This window comes from Pan troglodytes, chromosome 16 (assembly GCF_028858775.2).
Source record: "Pan troglodytes isolate AG18354 chromosome 16, NHGRI_mPanTro3-v2.0_pri, whole genome shotgun sequence".
Lineage (NCBI taxonomy): Eukaryota > Metazoa > Chordata > Mammalia > Primates > Hominidae > Pan > Pan troglodytes.
Window position 1 is genome coordinate 82,779,327 of NC_072414.2, and position 19,175 is coordinate 82,798,501.

The 19,175-nt window shown below is 44.3% G+C and overlaps 1 protein-coding gene and 1 long non-coding RNA gene across 37 annotated transcripts in view; one reads left to right on the top strand and one right to left on the bottom strand.

Annotated features, from left to right (window-relative positions):
- Positions 1 to 16,323, bottom strand: part of PRC1 (protein regulator of cytokinesis 1) — a 28,758-nt gene extending 12,435 nt beyond the window's left edge. For 9 of the 36 annotated variants that reach the window (XM_063795393.1, XM_009429852.4, XM_063795391.1 and 6 more), the window contains exons 1-8: positions 15,642 to 16,073; positions 6,136 to 6,268; positions 5,466 to 5,588; positions 3,197 to 3,430; positions 2,948 to 3,118; positions 2,333 to 2,482; positions 1,695 to 1,842; positions 611 to 747 (exon numbers count right to left, since the gene is read on the bottom strand). In XM_063795393.1, coding sequence (XP_063651463.1) covers positions 611 to 747; positions 1,695 to 1,842; positions 2,333 to 2,482; positions 2,948 to 3,118; positions 3,197 to 3,430; positions 5,466 to 5,588; positions 6,136 to 6,268; positions 15,642 to 15,652 — 1,107 coding nt within the window. In that variant the 5' untranslated portion in view covers positions 15,653 to 16,073. Of the gene's footprint in view, positions 1 to 610; positions 748 to 1,694; positions 1,843 to 2,332; positions 2,483 to 2,947; positions 3,119 to 3,196; positions 3,431 to 5,465; positions 5,589 to 6,135; positions 6,269 to 14,097; positions 14,179 to 15,641 lie in introns of all 36 variants that reach the window. The other 27 variants (XM_063795412.1, XM_054667954.2, XM_063795411.1 and 24 more) reach the window with 12 other exon arrangements.
- On the top strand, positions 3,404 to 9,896 carry LOC134808561 (uncharacterized). Its single transcript, XR_010151814.1, has 3 exons — positions 3,404 to 3,609; positions 5,140 to 5,226; positions 8,901 to 9,896. It is a non-coding gene; the product is annotated as an uncharacterized LOC134808561 (long non-coding RNA).
- Positions 16,324 to 19,175: the final 2,852 nt, after the last annotated feature.

Sequence of the window (19,175 nt, forward strand, 5' to 3'; positions counted from 1 at the left end):
GAGTTTGAGACCAGCCTGGCCAACATGGTGAAACCCCATCTCTACTAAAAATACAAAAAATTAGCTGGGCGTGGTGGTGCATGCCTGTAATCCCAACTACTTGGGAGGCTGAGGTAGAAGAATCGCTTCAACCTGGGAGGCGGAGGTTGCGGTGAGCCAAGATCGCGCCATTGCACTCCAGCCTGGGCAACAAGAGCGAAACTCCACCTCAAAAAAAAAAAAAAAAAAAAAGTGCCGTCAGGGTGGGAGCTCTAGCAGCCATCCTGGCCCTGAAGATAAGGTCCACCCTTAGTGGTGGGGGAGCGCCCTGGGCCGGAGAAGCCTGGGGTCCTGCTCACTGTGCAGATCTGCCATGCCTGTCCCACACTGCCCACCTCTGAACCTCATTCATGCAAGAAACGCCTACCTTATTTAAGCCATTAATTTTGGGCTTTTCTCTTAAAAGACCCTGTAGATAAGCTTATCAAACAGAGGCGGTCAGCAGAAATTCAGAGAGACTTAATGATAAAGATGGGGTATCAAAAGCCTGGCAAAGAACAAAGCTAACTGGATTGATTCCGTACATGGCATGCTTTCTTAACAGTTAAAAACACAAAAACTAGGACAATACCTCAAACTCTAAGAAAAGCCTCCAGGTTTCTTCCCACTTCTGGACACCTTCAAAGAGTTCCTTGTGAACTTCATAGTAGTTTTTTAACCGCACAATCTCAGCATCGTGGAGCTGGAGCAGACTTTCTGTGTAGTCCTCTGCAAAATATAGGCCCAGTAGTTTAAAACAATTCCTCTAGTATTTAGTATCCAATTTTACGAATCCCCGATTCCCTAAAATGGAAATAGATTGTTTCCTTATGGTAAACTGATACAGGAAGAGGCGTGTGTGTGTGTGTAATAGATATATAGTGGTTAATAAAAACCAGCTTTGTCACAATCAGCCTGGGGGAGTAGGGCCTAAGAGACTAGGATAGAGACTAAAATAATGTTGTCAAAAATCTGCATCATCTCTTGCCTTGTCTTCGGTTTCTTTCATATTCTGCTTTTCTGTCTTGCCCAGCCAGTAGAGGGGTGGATCACAGAAAATGTGCAAAAGCATCTGTTGAATTTAGTTGGGGTAGCTTCATCTTTATATTCAGTTCAGTTCAGACTAGAATTCAACTGGACTCCAGGAGTCAAGCTCCTTTTGGCTCAAACGTAGGCTCTGGCATTTACCATTATATGTCTCTGGGTTAAATTACTCAGCATTTATGTGCTTTAGTATCCTTACCTCTTGACATGAGGATGTGAAATAATATTAAGGGTTTGACACTGCACCTGGCAAAAAGTAAGCACCTGATAAAAACTTAAGCTTCATAGCTAGAGGCTACAGTGACATATTGCTTCAGAAAGCAAGAGACCAATATTTCCCAATAACATTTGCAAATGCTTTTTCATACAGGAATGGCAATTATGCTAAATGTCTTGAAAAGGTGGCTTTATCTGTTCAGAAAAGGATATACTTCCTGTTGAATGTCTGGATGTCTTAAAAACTAGTGAGCAGGCCACATGAAGACCCCACTTTTGGCTGGGTGTGGTGGCCCAACACTTTGGGAGGCCAAGTTGGGAGGATTGTTTGAGCCTAGGAACTTGAGACTAGGCTGGGCAACAGAGTAAGACCTGTCTCCAAACAAACAAACCAAAGACCTCACTCTTGTACTAACCCGCACAGAAAGGGGCAAAAGCTTGTCTCTGCTCCTGGCTATAAAAGCACTGGTCCCAGTACTGAACCAGCTCCACTCGAATTGCCTCAATCACTTTCTTCATGTTTTGCATTTTCAGTTCTTCCAACCGATCCACTTCTAATTGCAGCTGAAAGAAAGAAACTTGTTAAGGGTGGCTGTCATAGTTTTATATTCACTCAGGTTTGCAAAAGCTCCCCCCCTTTTAAGTAAAATTATAATGCAAAGCCACAAAGGTATTATAAATCAACACTTTTTTTTTTTTTTTTTTTTGAGACAGGGTCTCACTCTCTCACCCAGACAGGAGTGCAGTGGCGCGATTCTGGCTCACTGCAACCCTCCACCTCCCAGGCTCAAGCGATTCTCCTGTCTCAGCCTCCCAAGTAGCTGGGATTACAGGCGCACGCCACTACCACCTGGCTAGTATATACAGGGTTTCGCCATGTTGTCCAGGCTGGTCTCGAACTCCTGACCTCAAATGATTCACCCGCCTCGGCCTCCCAAAGTGCAGGGATTAGAGGCATGAACCACTGAGCCTGGCCAAATCAACAACAATCTTTATGACTAACACAGAAGTGCTAAGAGAAGACTGCTGACCCAGTACCTACTGGGTTTCTTACCGCTTTCCGGACCTTGGCCTTTGACCCAGACATAATGGTGGCCACAGCTTCTCTTTCTTCTTCAGGTATTTGCAACCTGTCCCAGAGCTCTCGGATTTGAGTACGCAGCCCCTCACACACTGCTTCATTTTGTGATTTCTGCATTTCCAGCTACAGCATAGAAAGCCAGTGTCACTCACGGCAAAGCAGCAGCACAGAGGCTAGCCCTCTAGCCTCCCGCAAAGAAATGTCTGGAGTAGAGGAGGAGGCACTTTCATGAGAGTTCAAAGTAGCGTGTTTTCATGCCTCCTAAACACGAGCTGTAAGGCTGTCGGGATCTCAGACCCCAAGAATTAGCATTCAAATTTAGAACTGAAAAAAATTTTAATTAAACACTAGTCTAATTCAAATGACTAATATTATTTCATCTATAATTTCATTTTCTTGGAGCCATATAAAGGTTTTTTAACTGTTAAACAAAAATCAAGGTTGTATATCATATATTACTATCCTTAGCTTCCCTCATTCTCTTACCTTACATTGTCTCCTTATTTAAGACTGAAGAAACAGCTGTCAGTTTTGTTCAAACTGCTATATACTACGGAGATCCTAGGGCATAATTTGAGAAGACAGTACCTGCCGTAGCAACTTTTGTAGTGTTGCAATATTCTCCAAAGACAAACAAAAGGCATCTTCGTCTTCACACACCACATCTCTTTCAAAGCTTGTGTCTGGGGTGTGGTCTAATTCTTCCATACACAGTATGATCTGTCTCTTTATACTGACAAACTCCTCACGCCTAGAAGCCTTTAAAACAAAGCAATTACAAGATACCTAGAGGAAAACCAAAGTGACTTTTAGGAAGAACAAATGTAGGCAGTGTACCTTTGTGTCCCTCAAAGTTGTCACATGTTGCCTGAACTGGTTCAGCTCTTCTAAGCTGGGCACTGAGGCACTGTCAATATCATAGTGGGGCATACAAAGAATTTCGCACAGTTCTTGATCTTGCTCTTGAAGTAGCTTCAGTTCCTGTTTTCTCTCCTTTTTCTGTTTTCGCATCAATTCCACTTGGGTGCGCAAATCTTTTTCTAGTTGCAAGATGGTTGTCTCTCCTTCTTCCTGAATAAGACAACGTACCACTGTTATAAGATTCCAAGTGAATTCCTTCAGAGGAAGAGAAGGACAACATAAGAAGGCGTGGATGACGGACTTTCAGTTAAACTAACAAGTCAGTCAACTCATGGTCAACAGAATATGGCACAAAGAGGGTCTCCTAAGGAAGGTCCCAGTGAGGAAAGGTGAGTAAGTACCAGGGTACTTTTGCCCCCAATTTTAAAACTTGTGGTAGAACACATATAACATAAAATTTACCATCTTAACCATTACGTGTACAGTTCATTGGTATTAAGTACAGTCATATTGTTGTGCAATCATGACCATCACCTCCAAAATTCATTTCCTCTTGCAAAAGTGAAACTTCATACTCAAACAAATAAGTCCCCATTTTTTCCTTCTCCAAGCCTGGCAACCACCATTCTACCTTTTGTCTCTATGATTAGACTACTCCAGGCACCAGGCACTTTTATAAAATGTGTAAATTGGCAGCCAGGCACAGTGGCTCACGCCTATAATCCCAGCACTTCGGGAGGCCAAGGTGGGCAGATCACGAGGTCAGCAGTTTGAGACCAACCTGGCCAACATGGTGAAACCCCGTCTTTACTAAAAATAGAAAAATTAGCCAGGCATGGTGGCGGACACCTGTAATCCCAGCTACTCGGGAGGCTACGGCAGGAAAATCGCTTGAACCCGGGAGGCGGAGGTTGCAGTGAGCCGAGACCACACCATTGCACTCCTGCCTGGACAACACAGCGAGACTCTGTCTCTAAATAAATAAATAAATAACAGTGTAAACTGGCTGGAAAGCTTGCTTTGGGTTAGCTATAGGGTGGCATGCCTAGCTCATATCTAAATACTCATCCTGCTAATCCTATGAACATCGTCTCACCTTAGCAACAAAAACCCACCTGGTAGTCCCTGCTCTACTCCTAACTGGTTAACAAGAAAAAAAAAAGTGGCATTTTTTTATAGGACATATACATTTTTCTTAAATGTCCTATACATTTACACAATTTCATTTAACATTGTGAACTAGGAACATCAGGTAACTTAAGGGAGATGATCATTGTACACCTCACTTCTCGCCCAATTTCACATCGAATGTGAAAAAAGAAAGAGAAACTATGTCCAAAATCAATTATATTTATGACATTTATGTTGACTCCAGGAAGCTCCACTTCATGTTCTCTTCTGCCTGATTGCTCTTGGCTACCAGGTATGAATTATCCTTTGCCCTTTAAAGGTGGTCTCCCTCCTAAGCTAACTCCAAATAGATATCCAGGCAGGTCTTCCTGTAACAGGAAGAGGGACCTGAGAACCTTATGGGTGTACTCATTGTCTTTCCAAGCTCCACATCTGTCCTAATTTTTATGATCCTGGCACTATTTTTACTGGTTCTAAGCAGAGATTTTCAGGACCCCATCTGTTATTCATTTCATCCTTGCTGTGTCCTCACTCAAGTCCCTGACTTGCAGTGGACCACAATATAGCCACTTCTCAGCTCCATACCCAGATGGATGTCATGGCATGCTCTGAAATGGACTATGCACTCCCAGTATTCCAGCTTTTGAGACATTTCTTCTGAAGAAGCCATTTTGGCTGGTTCAGTGGTATGCAGCTTCTGGGTATGATAAAACCCACAAAGGTTGGTTTTTTCATAGTATTCCTTTTAATCATTAGTTACTTTTGTTCCTGTTTTCATTTTCTTTCAGAGAAAGAACACTGCAGCACCATCTATGCCTACCTTTTTCTCAGCGTTTATAAAAAAAAATTCATATTCCCTACAAAGCAAAACTATGGTAAGCAGCAGCTTCTTTTTGATCATCTATTAGTTGCTTCACCTCTTACCAGGGCAACTCTCTACAGAGGTGAGAATTACTCTGCTGGGCCTAATTAACTACACAGCATGTTTTCCCCACTTCTTACGTCTAGCTCCATCCCTACGAGGAAGCCTTCCATCTGCAGGCCCAAGTCAACGTTGCTTTCTAAGTCTCAGGCCCCAGACAGATCCCCAGAGACCCTGTGGGCTGCCACGGACCTGAAATGGCTCAACATGTAACTCGCTGCACAGAGTGTTCAGCTCTTTCTGACAGACGGATATGCTTTTGATGAGTCTTTCCTTCAGGCTTTCCTCTTCAGCAATCATCATATCCAGGAGTTCCTACAAGAGGGAAAACAGTCCATAAGTTTGGGGCAATGGAGGAAAAAAACTCCCAACACCAATACCAAACTCCTCAAATTTCTTTTTTCTTTTTCTTTTTTTCTTTGAGATGGAGTCTCGCTCTGTTGCCCAGGCTGGAGTGCAATGGCGTGCTTTCGGCTCAATGCAACCTCTACCTTCCGGGTTCAATAGATTCTCCTGTCTCAGCCTCTTGAGTAGCTGGGATTACAGGTGCTCACCACCATGCCCGGCTAATTTTTTTATTTTTAGTAGAGACGGAGTTTCACCATGTTGATCAGGCTGGTCTTGAACTCCTGACCTCAAGCAATCCATGCGCCTCGGCCTCCCAAAGTGCTGGGATTACAGGCATGAGCCACCGCACCCAGCCTCCTCAAATTTCAAGAAGGGACTTCAAAACCAAACCAAACAGGAAGAGCCTGTGCTATCCTAATGCCGATGATCACATGTCCCTTCTGTATGCTATCTCGGGTGAGACACCAACATCCTTACCCTGGTCCAATGCAGAGACCAGTACTATTCAACCCACCTTGATATGCTTCTTTACCACCTCAGTTCTTTGTAACCGCTGGTCCTCTGGAATCCCAATTAGCTCCCAGATTTCCCGAAGGTGATTTAGGGCTTTCTGCAGACATACTATGGACTCCTCCGCCAGCACCTCACTGAAAACCAAAAACTAAGGCCTGTTAGTTACATCAGTCACAGCCTCTGGACTAAAAGCACTGTTTTCGAGAACTAAAAAGACTAGCTTCTCAGTGGCCTCGAGAAAAAAACAAATTGAAAACAAGCATTCAGCTTAATTCACCTTTAACCACTCCCCATCCCTTTTCCTACCAAATGCCACTAGCAATACAAGATTTCATATCATATTACATCATGGAAGCTCAACCTTCTGGACTTTCAACAATGATCTACCTATGGAAGTATAATACAGAATTATAAATACTTTTACTAAAGAAAAATCAGACAAAAATGTTGGTAAAATAAACTAACACAAGAACTTGCTGGTGAGAAACTCCTACAAAATGTTTGGCAATTTATTACTATTTTTTTGGTGTTTTTTTTGTTTTTTCTTTTTTTCTGAGACAGCATCTTGCTCTGTCGCCCAGGCTGGAGTGCAGTGGTGTGATTTTTGGCTCACTGCAACCTCTACCTTTTGCGTTCAAATGATTCTCCTGACTCAGCCTCCCGAGTAGGTGGGACTATAGGCAGGTGCTACCACACCCAGCTAATTTTTGTATTTTTAGTAGAGTTGGGGTTTCGCCATGTTAGCCAGGTGGGTCTTGAATTCCCGGCCTCAACTGATCCGCCCTCCTCGGCCTCCCAAAGTGCTAGGATTACATATGTGAGCCACTGTGCCTTGCCATTTTATTTAATTAATTTATTTATTTTTATTTTCTTTTTTTTTTTGAGGCAGAGTCTCGCTCCGTTGCCCTGGCTGGAGTGCAGTGGTGAGATCTCAGCTCACTGCAACCTCCGCCTCCCAGGTTCAAGTGATTCTCCTGCTTCAGCCTCCCAAGTAGCTCAGATTACAGGTGTGTGCCACCACACCCAGCTAATTTTTGTATTTTTACAAAAACACAAAAATCCACCCACCTCGGCCTCCCAAAGTGCTGGGATTACAGGCATGAGCCACTGCGCCTGGGCCTAGTATTCTTAAATTACAACCGGCAGCTCAAAGAATGGCTAAAGTTAAAAAGACAGCATTAAGTGTTGGTGAGTATATAGAAAAGTGAGAACTTTCATATGCTGCTGGCATGGTGTAAATTGGTACAACTATTTTAAAAACTGTTGGCAGTCTATCTACTAAAGCTGAACCCAGCAGTTCTACCTCTACATACATACCTAGCAGAAATGAACACATACGTTCACCAAAGACATATATGAGAATGGTTAGAGAAGCACTACTCATAATAGCAGGGAAACAGAAACAGCCTAGATGTCTATCAATAGAATGAATAGTACATTCCTACAATGCACTAATGCAGCAATGAAAATGAACAAACTGGCTGGGTGCAGTGGCTCACACCTGTAATTCCAGGACTCTGGGAGGCCGAGGGGAGCAGATCACTTGAGGTCAGGAGACCAGCCTGGCCAACATGGGGAAACCCTGTCTCTACTAAAAACACAAAAAATTAGCTGGGTGTGGTGGTGCGCCTGTAATCCCAGCTACTGGGGCGGCTGAGGCAGGAGAATCGCTTGAACCCGGGAGGCAGGGTTTGCAGTGAGCCGAGGTTGCAGTGAGCCAAGATCGTACCACTGTAGTCCAGCTTGGGCGACAGAGCGAAACTGTCAAAAAAGAAAATGAACACACTACACATGATATGGATGAAGCTCAAATTATTATATTTCTATTTTATTTATTTATTTACTTTTTTGGGGTGATGAAATAGTTCTAGATCTTGATGGCGATTATACAACAGTATACAATTGAAACTACCTGTAAAGCGAGTCTGTTTTACTGTGTATGAGTTATACCTCAAATCTTTTCATTTTTTTAATGAAGTAAAAGAAACAACTAAAAAATAGTTGTAAGGGGAAGAGGAAGGAAAAAAAAACACTTTAGGCTGAGCAAATGCCACCAGATATGCAAATGTGTATCACTATGTGATTCCGTTGACAGAGAATTCAAAAACAGGCAAAACTGGCCAGGCACAGTAGTTCACGCCTGTATTCCTAGCACCTTGCAAGGCCGAGGCAGGAAAACTGTTTGAGCCCAGGAGTTTCAGATCATTCTGGGCAACATAGTGAGACTCTGCGTCTTAAAAAAAAAAAAAAAAAAAAAAAAAAAAAAAATTAGCCGGGCACGGTGACGTATGCCTATAGTCCCAGCTACTCAGGAGGCTGAGGTGGGAGGATTGCTTAAGCCTGAGAGGATGAGGCTGCAGTGAGCTATGATCACTGCACTCCAAAGCAACACCCTATCTCAAAAACGAAAACAAAAAAAGCAAAAACAAAACCAGGCCAAACTAATCAATGCTTTCAGAAGTCAGGATAGTAGTTCTTTTGGCTCAGGGGAGGCAGTGACTGGTAGAGGGCTTCTGGGTTGCTGCTTACACAGGTGCATCAACTGTGAACAATTCACTGAGTTTACACTTGATTTCTGTACGTTTCTGAATGTATGTTATTCTTCAATTACCAAAAGCTTATTTTAACAAAAAATTACTTATCTAAAATACAAATTTAACTGGCTTCTGTATCTTATCTTTTAAGAACAGCTTACTTTAAAAATTATCACAATTAGTCTGCTTTACAGAACATTTAAAGAATAGAAATTTTTCTCCCTTTTCTTAGGTATAACAGGACAACTAAGACTGCCTTGGCACCAGAGAAACTACAATCTAGATGTGCTCTGCTTCCAGTCGGCCGAGAAGCCTGCAGCAAATCACCTAAACACTTAAGGTCTTTGTGTGCCATCCACACCCAACTGCAACTAGAGACTTTCATTAGCCCCTTTCTGTCTCAGAGCTTTCGGTGGTTCTACAAGTCACCAGCCTGGATCTCTAACAATGTGTCTCTCCAAAGCTGTTAATACATTCACATCCAAAATATCTCCAGCCACGAAATCCCAGTTTAGAGGTTGCCCGTCCTTGTTGAAGAAACATTTCTACACAAATACCGGTTGCCTATACCAGATGGCCATACCAATACCCAAATACTGACAAACGTTTAAAAGAATTTACGGTACTCCCTTCACTTTAGAAATGTTAACAGTTCAAGTCCAACAGAACTTAAAGGAAAAAAAGAGAAATGTTAACAGTAAGTAAGGCATTTATTTAACATAATCTCAACTAAAGTCCAACTAAAGAGCTTCCCCAGGCAAACACTCCTTTTGCACTTCATTTTGAAGACAAAAGAATGCACAAGTTAAAATCCTAATATTACCATTTTATTAAAAATAACTTTTAAGATCCAATCTGTGGCCAATATTCGATCTGGATGCAAAACCCTGGCTTCCAGACAGGCCAGCCGGGGGCACTGCTCTGAAGGTCATTACTTAAGTATCCCAGTCTCCTCAGTCTGACAGACCTACCCCTGCCCAGCCAATCTCCACATAACAGCTAGTTGTTCATAATAAATCCCATCAGATCCCCGCTTAACTACTCCCCTTCAAAGGCTCCACTGCCCTCAGGAAATAGTTCAACCACCTTCTGTGGAAAGGCCTTCTAAAACCTCTCTCCGAGTCTGTCTGCTAATCTCTCCCACTTGACACTCCCCAGGTCTCTGGCCAGCTGAACTTCCCGGGCATTTCCTGAACAATGCCCCTCAATAAACCACATGCAACTCTCATTTTCTGATGCCACCGTGCTTTGTACATTCAGTTCCGTCTATATGCCACCACCTCCTCTGGAGAGCTGTGGACTTGTCACTCACCATTCCCCCCCAGCCCCCTAGTAGACCATAAACTCAAGGGCAAGGACCACCACATCTTATTCATCTTCATTTTACCACACCCTAACTCACAGTAGTTGTTCAATAGATATAAAATGAATGGCCCTGAATTCCTGCCAAAGGGTCCTATGCTCCTAACCTACCTAACCTAATAGAGGTATTATGCACTCTGGATCCTGACAAAGGTTTACAAGCAGGGCTGCCTATCTCTGTAACACATCTAGAAGGTAAAGTGATCGTTTTTCTGAATAAAAAAATCTAGCACAATGGGCAAAGAATCTGAATAGACATTTCTCCAAAGAAGATATAAAAATGGCCAATAAGCCCATGAAAAGATGCTCAATATTAGTCATTAGGGAAATGCAAATCAAAACCACTTCATAGCCAACAGCATGGTATAATAAAAAAAAATATATAGCAAAAAGTATTGCTGAGAATCTAGAGGAACTAGAACCCTCAGACACTGCTTGTGGGCATGCAAGACGGTACAGCCTCTTTGGAAAATAGTCTGGTAGTTCCTCAGTTGATTTTTTGTTTTTTGAGACAGGGCCTCACTGTCACCTGGGCTGGAGTGCAGTGGTGTGATCATAGCTCAACGCAGCCTCAACGCCCTGGGCTCAAGCAATTCTCCTACCTTAGTCTCCCAAGTAGCTGGGACCACAGATGTGCCATCATGCTTGGCTAATTTTTTTTTTTTTTTTTTAAGGTTTGCCATGTTGCTCAGGCTGGTCTTGAACTCCTGGGCCCAAGCAATCCTCCCACCTCGGCCTCCCAAAGTGTTGGGATAACAGACATGAGCCACTGCACCCGGCCCCTCAGTTTAACAGAGTTCATACAACTCAGCAATTTTATTACTGGGTATTTGCCCAAAAGAAATGAAAACACATTTATACAAAAACTACACAAATGTTTATAGCAGCATTACTTATAATAGCCAAAAAGTGAAAAAAAAAATACAAATGGCCATCAACTTATGAATGGGTAAATAAAATGTAGTATATAGGCATACAATGGAATATTATTTGGCAATAAACCTTGAAAACATTATGCTAAGTCAAAGAAGCAAGTCACAAAAGACCAGAGCTATGGTTCCGTTTATATGAAATATCCAGAATAGGTAAAAAGTAGATTTGGGGTTTGTATGGTTTTTTGAGACAGGGTCTCCCTCTTTCACCTAGGCTGGAGTGCAGTAACACGATCATGGCTCACTGCAGCCCCAACTTCCTAGGCTCAGGTGATCCTCCCACCTGAGCCTCCGGAGTAGCTGGGACTACAGATGTGAGCCACCACACCCAGCTAACTTAAACAATAAAATTTTTTTTTAGGCCGGGTGCGGTGGATCACTCCTGTAATCCCAGCACTTTGGGTGCCAAGACCGGCGGATCACGAGGTCAGGAGTTTGAGACCAGCCTGGCCAATATGGTGAAACCCCGTCTCTACTAAAAATACAAAAATTAGCTGGGTGTGGTGGTGGGCACCTGTAATCTCAGCTACTCGGGCGGCTGAGGCAGGAGAATTGCTTGAATCCGGGAGGTGGAGGTTGCAGTGACCTGAGATCACGTCACTGCACTCCAGCCTGGGCGACAGAGTGAGACTCCATCTCAAAAAAAAAAATAAATAAATAAAAATAAAATTTTTTTTTTTTTTTTAGAGGTAGAGTCTCTCTATGTTGCCCAAGCTGTTCTTGAACTCCTAGGCTCAAGTAGTCCTCCCACCTTGGGCTCCCAAAGTGCTGGAATTATAGGTGTGCGCCACCTTGCCTAGCCGAAAAGTAGATTTGTAGTTGCGGCTGGGGAGAATTTGGACCATGGGGTGAAAGGGGATTGACTGCTAATGGGATTTTAAAGGGGTGATAAAAATGTTCTAAAATTGATTGCAGTGATGATTGCACAACTCTGAATATTCTAAAAATCACTGAATTATAATATACAATTTAAGTACATTGTATGGTATGTGGATTATACCTCAAAGCTGTTATTAAAAACATCTTGGCACATAATCTAAAACTTTTTTGGTTTCTTTTTTTTTTCTTTTTTTGAGACAGAGTCTCAGTCTGGCACCCAGGCCAGAGTGCAATGGTGTGATCTCAGCTCACTGCAACCTCTGCCTTCTGGGATCAAGCGATTCTCCTGCCTCAGCCTCCTGAGTAGCTGGGACTACAGGCACATGCCACCACGCCTGGCTAATTTTTGTATTTTTAGTAGAGACGGGGTTTCATCATGTTGGTCAGGCTGGTCTCAAACTCCTGACCTCGTGATCCGACCGCCTCGGCCTCCCAAAGTGCTGGGATTACAGGCGTGAGCCACTGTGTCCGGCCCATAATCTGAAATGTTTTTGATTTGTGACTTAATTGAAAAACTTACAGATTTTTACTATGGCCGGGCGCGGTGGCTCGTATGCAATCCCAGCACTATGGGAGGCCAAGGCGGGCGGATCACCTGAGATCAGGAGCTCGAGACCAGCCTGGCCAACATGGTGAAACCCCATCTCTACTAGAAATACAAAAATTAGCTGGGCGTGGTAGTGGGTGCCTGTAATCCCAGATACTCAGGAGGCTGAGGCAGGAGAATCACTTGAACCCGGTGAACCCAGGAGGCGGAGGTTGCAGTGAGCTGAGATCGTGCCATTGCACTCCAGCCTGGGCAACAGAGCAAGACTGTCTCCAAAAAAAAAAGAAATAAAAATTTTACTAATATATAACGTATTTTATTTGGCCTGTTGGAAATGGGTGTTTGGAATTACCAAACACCCATTATTATTATTCTAGTTAGAGACACTTCCTATAAGAGGATCATTTTCAAATTAAAAACTAACATTTCTCACTCTTCCTAACATTCAAATTGTACTGAACTTCATTTTTTTTTTTTAACTTAAATCTTGTATCATCCTTGACACTTCTTTCTTATATGCCCGCCATTAGCATTATCTACACAAGACAGGCAGAATCTCACTCCTCCTGACCTCTGCTGCTACCACTACCACCCCCACCCTGGTCCAGGTCACCACCACCAACTTTTTGCTGTATGGCAGGGACCTCTTAACTGGTCTCCCTGCTTCGAAGCTGGCCTCCTTAAGTCTATTGTCAACACAGGAGCCCCAAGTCCTAATCTACTCAGAACCCTCCAACGACTTGCCATCTCACTCTAAGGAAAAGCCTCTGACTTTCCAAAGACCTATGGAGCCCCATTCCATCTGAAAGCCTTTTCTTTTGACCTCAGTGCTCATTCTATTCCTGTCACAGCGACCTCCTTGCTCTTTCTGGAACATACCAGGCGCTATCTCCCCTTAGGGCACTTGGATTTGCTGATTCCTCTACCTAGATCTCTTTTCCCCCATGCTGCATGGCTTCACCCTTTTCCTTCTTAGGTCTTTGCTCAGAGATCACCTTCTCAGGGAGGCCTTTCCTGACCCATCTCTTTAAAACCACAACCCCCCTTCCTACACCTTCAGTACTTCTTAACCTCTTGATTTCTCTACATAGCACTTACCACCATTTAAGACTAACTTATTTATTACACTCCTCTTTTGCTATTAGAATATAAACTCTGTGAGGGCAGGGATGTCACTTTTGCTCACTGCTATATCCCCAACACTTGCAATGGTTCCTTGTATATAACAAACATTCAAGAAGTATTTTTCTTTTCTTTTTTAGTATAAATTATTATTTTTTAAATAGAGACAGGGTCTTGCTATGTTGCCCAGGCTGGTCTTGAACTCCTGGGCTCAAGTCATCCTCCCACCTTGGCCTCCCAAAGTGCTGGGATTACAGGTGTGAGCCACTGTGCCAGGCCCAAGAAGTCTTTTTGAATGAATAACGTGACATTTCAAAAAAGTTGTATGATCTTAAGATGCTTCAGAGCAATCATTATGAACAATTATCATGATACACTTAAATACTCCCTGGCTAAATTGTTTCAGGTAATCCCCTAAAAGCAGCAAGTCTGAGTTTTTTTTTAGATTCACTGAAAAAAATCAGAGTGCATACAAAGACTACCACTCAAGGGCAAAAAGGTTGTAAAATGAGTCAGTTTTTCCAGTCTTGAACATAAATCACTGGACTGGAAGGTATCTCACAGGGGTCCTGTAAATTATTTCCTACCTTCAGGCAGCCTTCACTGATCCACTGCCCTATTTTTTCTTAGCATTCCAGAGAAGGAGCTTTGTTGATCTCCAGTTCAACCTGTTTCGGGGATCGATAACCATAATTAATTCTGGCCAGAGTTTCGTTTGAGCCTCAGAGGTCAAAGCTGCAGTGAGCAATCTCGCCACTGCACTCCAGCCTGGGTGACAGAGTGAGACCCCGTCTCAAAAAAAAAAAAAAAAAAAGTTAATTATATCCATTAGCCTGGAACCAACATTAAAGGGTAAGTTTTCTCCTGCTTCATTCAATCCCTTGATAGAGGAGATGCCTACATAATTCATAAACTGTTAATGGACTTTTTTTTTTTTTTTTTTTTTTTTTGAGACGTAGTCTCACTCTGTCGCCTAGGCTGGAGTGCAGTGTCGAGATGTCGGCTCATGCAACCTCTGCCTCCTAGGCTGAAGCGATTCTCCTGCCTCAGCCTCCTGAGAAGCTGGGGGTACGGGCGCGCCACCAGGCCCGGCTAATTTTTGTATTTTTAGTTAAGACGGGGTTTCACCATGTTGGCACTCAATTCTCAGTATTCTGAGGGCAAGCATTTGAAAAAGACTGATCAGAATTAGTGATCATGAAATGAAGAATCTTACAAAGCCTTAGAACAATCAGTTCCACCAAAAACTACACATTATTTAATGCTGTATCATCAGAAAACTTCATCCACAACTTTTAGAAAATAAAGTTAATATTTGGAAGTCACAAGGTTGGTAAGTGGCAGTGTCACCGTCTGGTCCCGATTTCAAGTCGGACAGTCCCTCCCCAACACTGCCTAGGAAGTTATTAAAACGACTGGAAAAGAATTCCATAATCCGTTTCTTAACTTGCAAAGAAACAAAGCTATCTTTCCAATTCAAACAAAACGTTAACACCGCTGGCCAGATATAAAGAAAAACAACGGGCCAGGCACGGTGGCTCACGCCTGTAATCCCAACACTTTGGGAGGCCGAGGTGGCAGGATCACTTGAAGCCAGAGTTCGAGACCAGCCTGGCCAACACAGGGAGACCGCGTTTCCACAAAAATAAAAAAAAGAATAAAACAAAGAAAAACAACGATAAATAAACTTAACAGCTTTAAAGAGAAGCCACGACCACAGAAGGTTTACAACGAGTCATCTGCGCCAAGCAGCGGCACCTGAGACGCCGCGGGCGGGGAGGGTGGGGTCCGAGCGCCAGCGCTGACCGCCTGGGTGGAGGCCGCCCCGGGCCCCCGGCCTCGACCTCCCTGCCGCGTCCGGACACCGGCGCTCGGCTCCCACCCGGGCGTCTGAGCCTGCGGGCACCTGCGGCCGCCGGGGGACAGCGCGTCAGGTCTCACCGCCGCGGCCCTCGCACTGGCTCGCCGCCTCCAGACCCTGCCCCTCAGCGCCCCCGGCCTCCCTCGGCGCCGACTGCCGTGACGATCTAGGCCCGGGACCCCGCACGGGTTCCGCACCCCTGAACAGGCCCCGCACCCGAAACGAGCGTCGCTCCCTCCCGCGTCCCCTCGATTTCCCCGCAACCCGCACCTTCTCCTCATGGCGGACGCTCCAAGCAGCCGTGAGTCCAGGTCCAGACCTACTCCACACGGCCCCGAGAGCAACAACCACCCGCAAACACCGGCGATGTCACTCCGCGTAGCCGCTCCGCGAGCCGTTGAGCCCCGCAAAATTTCAAACCGCGCCACGGGGCGAAGCCTCGTCGCGATTGGCGTCGCGTCCCGTCGCTCCAAGAAAATCCCCGCCCCTCGGGCTGAAGTCGCGGGTGCGCAATCGGGGTGGGGACTCGCGAGCAGGGCCTGGGAAGCGCTGGAGTGGCGGAGGGGGATGACGTCACAGTCTGTGAGTGGCCGGGCGTGGCCTGCGCCTCCCGCTTCCCTAACTTGGCGGCAGCCTCAAGGGACTCTTCTCCCAAGCCAGCTACCTCATCGGAGCGCCGCCCCGCCTCGCCCCGCGCAGTTTGGATTCGAAGTGCGCGGGCGGGGAGGGAGTTGAGAGCACCGCGGCTGCCTGGCTTCCCTGAGTGCCGGCTGCCGGGAACGGGCGCGGGGGTGAATAGGTAAGTTAGCGCCTAGTTTCCCTCGCTCATCCAAGAAGCGAAGCTTGGAATCGATCTTTGGTGGGACTCTTCCCCAGATGTAAGAAGCCATACACTAAAGGGGAAGGGAAGGAACATTGAGTCCTGCTCATGGGCCTGGAACGTTTCAACGCCAGTTATCCCATTTAACCTCCACAATCGCCATTGCAGAGGAAACGCAAAAAGATTTGGATGATTTGCCTAAGTCACGTTATCAAATTAGATGAGTTTCTAAATCGTTACATGAAAAATTTAAAACTCAAAATAGACATTAAAGTACTTTTGTAGCCTCCTTTCCTCGATGAACATGTTACATCCCTAAATGCTTATATATCACATTTTTTTCCCAGTGATTCATGGTGGCATGGTGGCATGAATCCTGGTGTGTAGATATCTCGCCCATTCTGCTATTGATATTTAGATGATAATTTAAAAGATAAGGCTGGGCTGAATATCTTCATACATAAATCTTTGTGTATGTATGTATTTATAAATGCATCCTGCATTTTCGTACGGCTGATTCCTAGAGGTGTAATTACTGAATGCTCCCTTTATTAATTTGCCTTCTGCACAAAGCCTCACCGGAAAAGTACCCTCCTTTTGTTACCCTCAGCAGGGCTGAATTCTATTGTACTTTTAAACATCTTTGCTCATTTTGTAGGTAAAATAATAATACTGGCATTTCCTTGTTTGGCACTTGATTATAACTGAAATTGCACATTTTTCGTGTTTATTGGCCAGCTGTAACTTACGTGAATCCTCTTCATATGCCTTTTCCCTAAAGGTAAAGGATGCTTGTTTGCTTCACCTTCAGAACCATATTTTTCTTATTTTCAGAAAAAGTTCATTGGTGCTTTCAATGTTCTTTTTATTTTTTTTAATTGAGACGGAGTCTCGCTCTGTCACCCAGGCTGTAGTGCAGTGGCCCAATCTCAGCTCACTGCAACCTCCGCTACCCGGGTTCAAGCAATTCTTGTGCCTCAGCTTCCCGAGTAGCTGGGACTACAGGCACGCACCACCATGCCTGGATACTTTTTTTTTTTTGTATTTTTAATAGAGACGGGGTTTCGCCATGTTGGCCAGGTTGGTCTTGAACTCCTGACCTCAGGTGATCCGCCTGCCTCGGCCTCCCAAAGTGTTGGGATTACAGGCATGAGCCAACGCGCCCGGCTTCCATGTTCTTTTTAACTTGTCAGCAGCATGCCAAACATTCACAGCACCAACACAGTGGGCGACAGGCACCACTTTTTCAATTTCCTTGCACTCTGTGATTAACATTGACACCACTAATAGAGTAGATGGTAGCACTACTTTTAAAATTTACTTGCGTTCTTTGTTGATTAAATTAACAGGAGAGCTTTTCAGAAAGCTTCACAAATTTGTGATCTTCATACGTGTTCTTAGCGCCAGCATTATGAAGTATCCAAAGATAAGGCAATTTTTTCTCTCTTGTCCTTTACACTGAGGTGCTGAGGCTAACAAAGTCATAGAACTGATGCAAAGATATCCATTCAGAGCATAAACGCAGCATGTAAAACACTGTGTAATACGTGTTTATAATATATGACCTTAGCCTGGACACTGTGGCAAAACCCTGTCTCTATAAAAAATACAAAAATTAGCCAGGTGTGGTGGTATGAGCCTGTAGTCCCAGCTACTTGGGAGGCTGAGGTGGGAGGATCACTTGAGCCTAGGAGGTCAAGGCTGCAGTGAGGCATGATCACGCCACTGCACTCCAGCCTAGACGACAAAGCAAGACCCTTTCTCAAAAAAAAAAAAAAAAAAAAAAAAAAATCCTATTACAGGGTCATATATTTCTACTGGATGGAAGTGCAATGTTTTGCCACTGTTTAATCTTTTTCTGATGCCACCTATTCTTTCTGTGAATTAACAGCCCTGCTGGCAGTGTCTTTGGTCTTGCACACTAGCTTGACATAACACTCAAAATTCTAGCTAGATGCTTGAGGAATGCCTTTTCCTTGGAATATATTCTTATACAGAATTATCATTATTCTTATTTATTTATTTATTGAGACAGAGTCTTGCTCTGTTGCCCAGGCTGGAGTCCAGTGGCACGATCTCGGTTCACTGCAGCCTCTGCCTCCTGGGTTCAAGCGATTCTCCCACCTCAGCCTCATGAGTAGCTGGGACTACAGGTGCGCGCCTCCACAGCTGTCTAATTTTTATATTTTAGTAGAGACAGAGTTTCACCATGCTGGCCAGGCTGGTCTCAAACTCCTGACCTCAAGTGATCTGCCTGCCTCGGCCTCCCAAAGTGCTAGGATTACAGGTGTGAGCCACCGTGCCGGGCCCAGAATGATCATTATTCTATAGGAAGAATACTTTTGATGATCCAGTAACTCAGGTTTTGATTTTCTTTCTTCCTTTTAGTAAGTGGCAGCACTGTGGAATGGGGAACAGATGGAAGAATGAGCAGCTGGGAGGGACACTCTTGCAAAAACCCAGGCAGGAGACAATAAAGACCTCTGTCGTAGGGATGGTGAGGAGAAGATGAACTAGAGACATTTAGAAATAAGAACCAATAGCACAAGGGAACCAGCTGAAGGTGGGGCATAGAAAGAAAAAATCTGAGGTCAAGAATACGATTTTTTGCTCATTTGAACAAAGTTTGGGAATACAGGAAGAAGAGCAGATTAAAGGATTCAAGTAGGGACAGGAGCTTCCACTCATGAGTTTATTTTGTACATGCTGAGTTTGAAGTGCCTGTGGAATGACCAGGTAGGAAATACTTGTGTGGTGCTAAGGAGTGAGATGAAGGCTTGAGATCTGGAAGTGGATGACAACAAAGGACAGAGAGAGGGGAGATGTCAGCAAATGGGATGAGCAGAGAGGAGTAAAGAACAACCTAAGAGACCGTGGGAGGACAAAGAAAGGGTATTATGGAAGCTGAATAAGACAATTTCAAGGAAAGCATAGTCATCAGTGAGATCAAGTTGGAAGAGGCCTGAAAAGAGGCCACTAATACA